At 72.4% G+C, this 1894-nt stretch overlaps 1 protein-coding gene across 1 annotated transcript; it reads left to right on the forward strand.

The window, feature by feature from the left end:
* Positions 1-51: 51 nt before the first annotated feature.
* On the forward strand, positions 52-1683 carry MNEG_4357 (hypothetical protein; the record flags this gene model as incomplete). The annotated part of the gene is made up of 1 exon (XM_014047161.1): positions 52-1683. One exon carries the CDS (start codon positions 52-54, stop codon positions 1681-1683), a length of 1632 nt encoding a protein of 543 aa, XP_013902615.1.
* Between the last annotated feature and the right edge of the window lie 211 nt (positions 1684-1894).

Here is a 1894-nt window from a genome sequence, read left to right on the forward strand (position 1 = left end):
GGGTTTGGCGGCGGCAGCTACCTCGGCGCCAGCCCCCGCGGGCGCTGGGGCATGCAACTGGCCCCGTGGGAGGGCTCGCAAGCGGCCGGCCGCCGCGGCGGCGGCGCCACCAGCCCGACGCACAGGCTCAGGGTCCTCGCAGATCAAGGCGACGCCGTTGAGGCGCAGCTGTCCGACTTCCGCCGCCGCGCCGGGGCCCAGCGCCGCGCGGCGGCGGCGGAGCTCGAGACCCTCCAAGGCTGCCTGCCGCGCTACGGCAGCGGCGCCGGTGCCGGCGCTGCAGGGCCCCTGGGGCTGCCGCCTGACTTTGGCGTGGCGGCCCCTGCAGACTACCGCGTAGGGTATGCAACACTCACGGCCGACGCCAGCTATCACACCTTTCGGGCGTCTGGTCCGCCCGCAGGCGCCGCGGCCGCCGCGGGCGACGACGCGGCGCTGCGGGCGCTGCAGCTGCGGCGCGCGGCGGCGGTGGCCGACTTTGACGCGGGGCGCGAGGAGGCGGCGGCGGGCTCGCCGCGGGGTCTGCATTCGGGGCCGCAGCGGCAGCACTGGCAGCAGCAGGAGCCGCAGCAGCCGAGAAGCGGCGGCTTGGCCGAGCGGGACGCGGCACCGCAGCAGCCGCGGGCGCAACAGCTGTTGCGTGCGCCCCCATCGGATGACTCGCGCCCTTGGACGCCAATCGAGGCATCCAAGGATGAGGCAGCTGGGTTCAAAAACCACGAGGAGCAGCAGTGGCAGCAGCAGCAACAGCAGCCGCACCAGGAGCAGCAGCACCATGGGCAGCGACAGCAGCACCAGCAGCAGGCAGGGCACCAGCGGCCAAGCAGAGGGGAGCAGCTGAGCCTTGAAGAGATGGTAGGGCCCGAGGTTGGCAGTGACGGCAACGTCAGCAGCGGCGGCAGCAGCAGCAGCAGCAGCAGCAGCAGGAGCGTTCGGGCCGGCATCCGTGCGGGCGGCGCCATGAGCGGCGACGGCGGAAGCAGTGGCAGTCGCATGAGCAGGCACGGCGGCATTGGCGGGCGGGGCAGTGGCAGAGGCAGCGGGGATGAGGAGGAGGAGGAGGGGTTAACCTCAAGGATAGCTGGGCCAGAGTCTTTTGGCGATGCTGAGGAGTCAGTGGCCCAACAAGGCGCGGCGGAGGACAAGGAGGAGGAGGAAGAGGAGGAGAAGGAGGAAGAGGCCTCTGCCCAACTTGACGGCGTGGGCGGCATGATAGAGCCAAGGGGCAGAGACAGCAGTGCTCGGATGGTGGGAGCGGGCGTGCACTTTCCGGGCAAGGAAGCCAGCAATGCCGCAGCCGCAGGCAGCGCCGAGGCGCACGCGGCAGTGGCGGCACAATTCACCCCTCGCGCCGGCGGCGAGGGCGGCCGTGGGGGCGCGCCGCCGGCCACGCATATGGGCGGCCTGCAGTCGCCTGGCAGCAGTTTCGGGGGCTCTGCAGCAGGCGCGGCCGCCCGCGGCGGCAGCGGCGGCGCGGGCACGGGCGGCGGCTTCCCTGCGGCGGCCGCCGATGCCGGCGGCGGCGCGGGCGGCAGCGAGGGCGGCGGGTCCTGCAGCGGCGGCGGCAGCGACGCGGGCGACAGCGGGGACGAGATGGAGGCGTTTGCGGCTGCGATGCGCGGGCTGGCCCCACAGCGCGGCGGCGGCGACGCTAGCAGCGACGGCGAAGGAAGCGTGTTTTGAGGAGGGGATGATGCCTGGGGCGGCGGCGCCTCTGCCGCGATCGCCTGCCCGCTCGCTCGTCGCGCTCGCGTCTGGGCGTTCGTCATGCCATGGTGTTGGCAACAGCGACATGCACCAGTCGCGGTTACACGCCCTGCAGTCCTTTTGTATGCGCGGCTCTGGCAGCGTGCATGGTAGACCATACTAACAGGCAAGGATGTTTCGGTATTAC

This window comes from Monoraphidium neglectum (genome assembly GCF_000611645.1).
Source record: "Monoraphidium neglectum strain SAG 48.87 unplaced genomic scaffold scaffold00601, whole genome shotgun sequence".
In the NCBI taxonomy this organism is placed as follows: Eukaryota; Viridiplantae; Chlorophyta; class Chlorophyceae; order Sphaeropleales; family Selenastraceae; genus Monoraphidium; species Monoraphidium neglectum.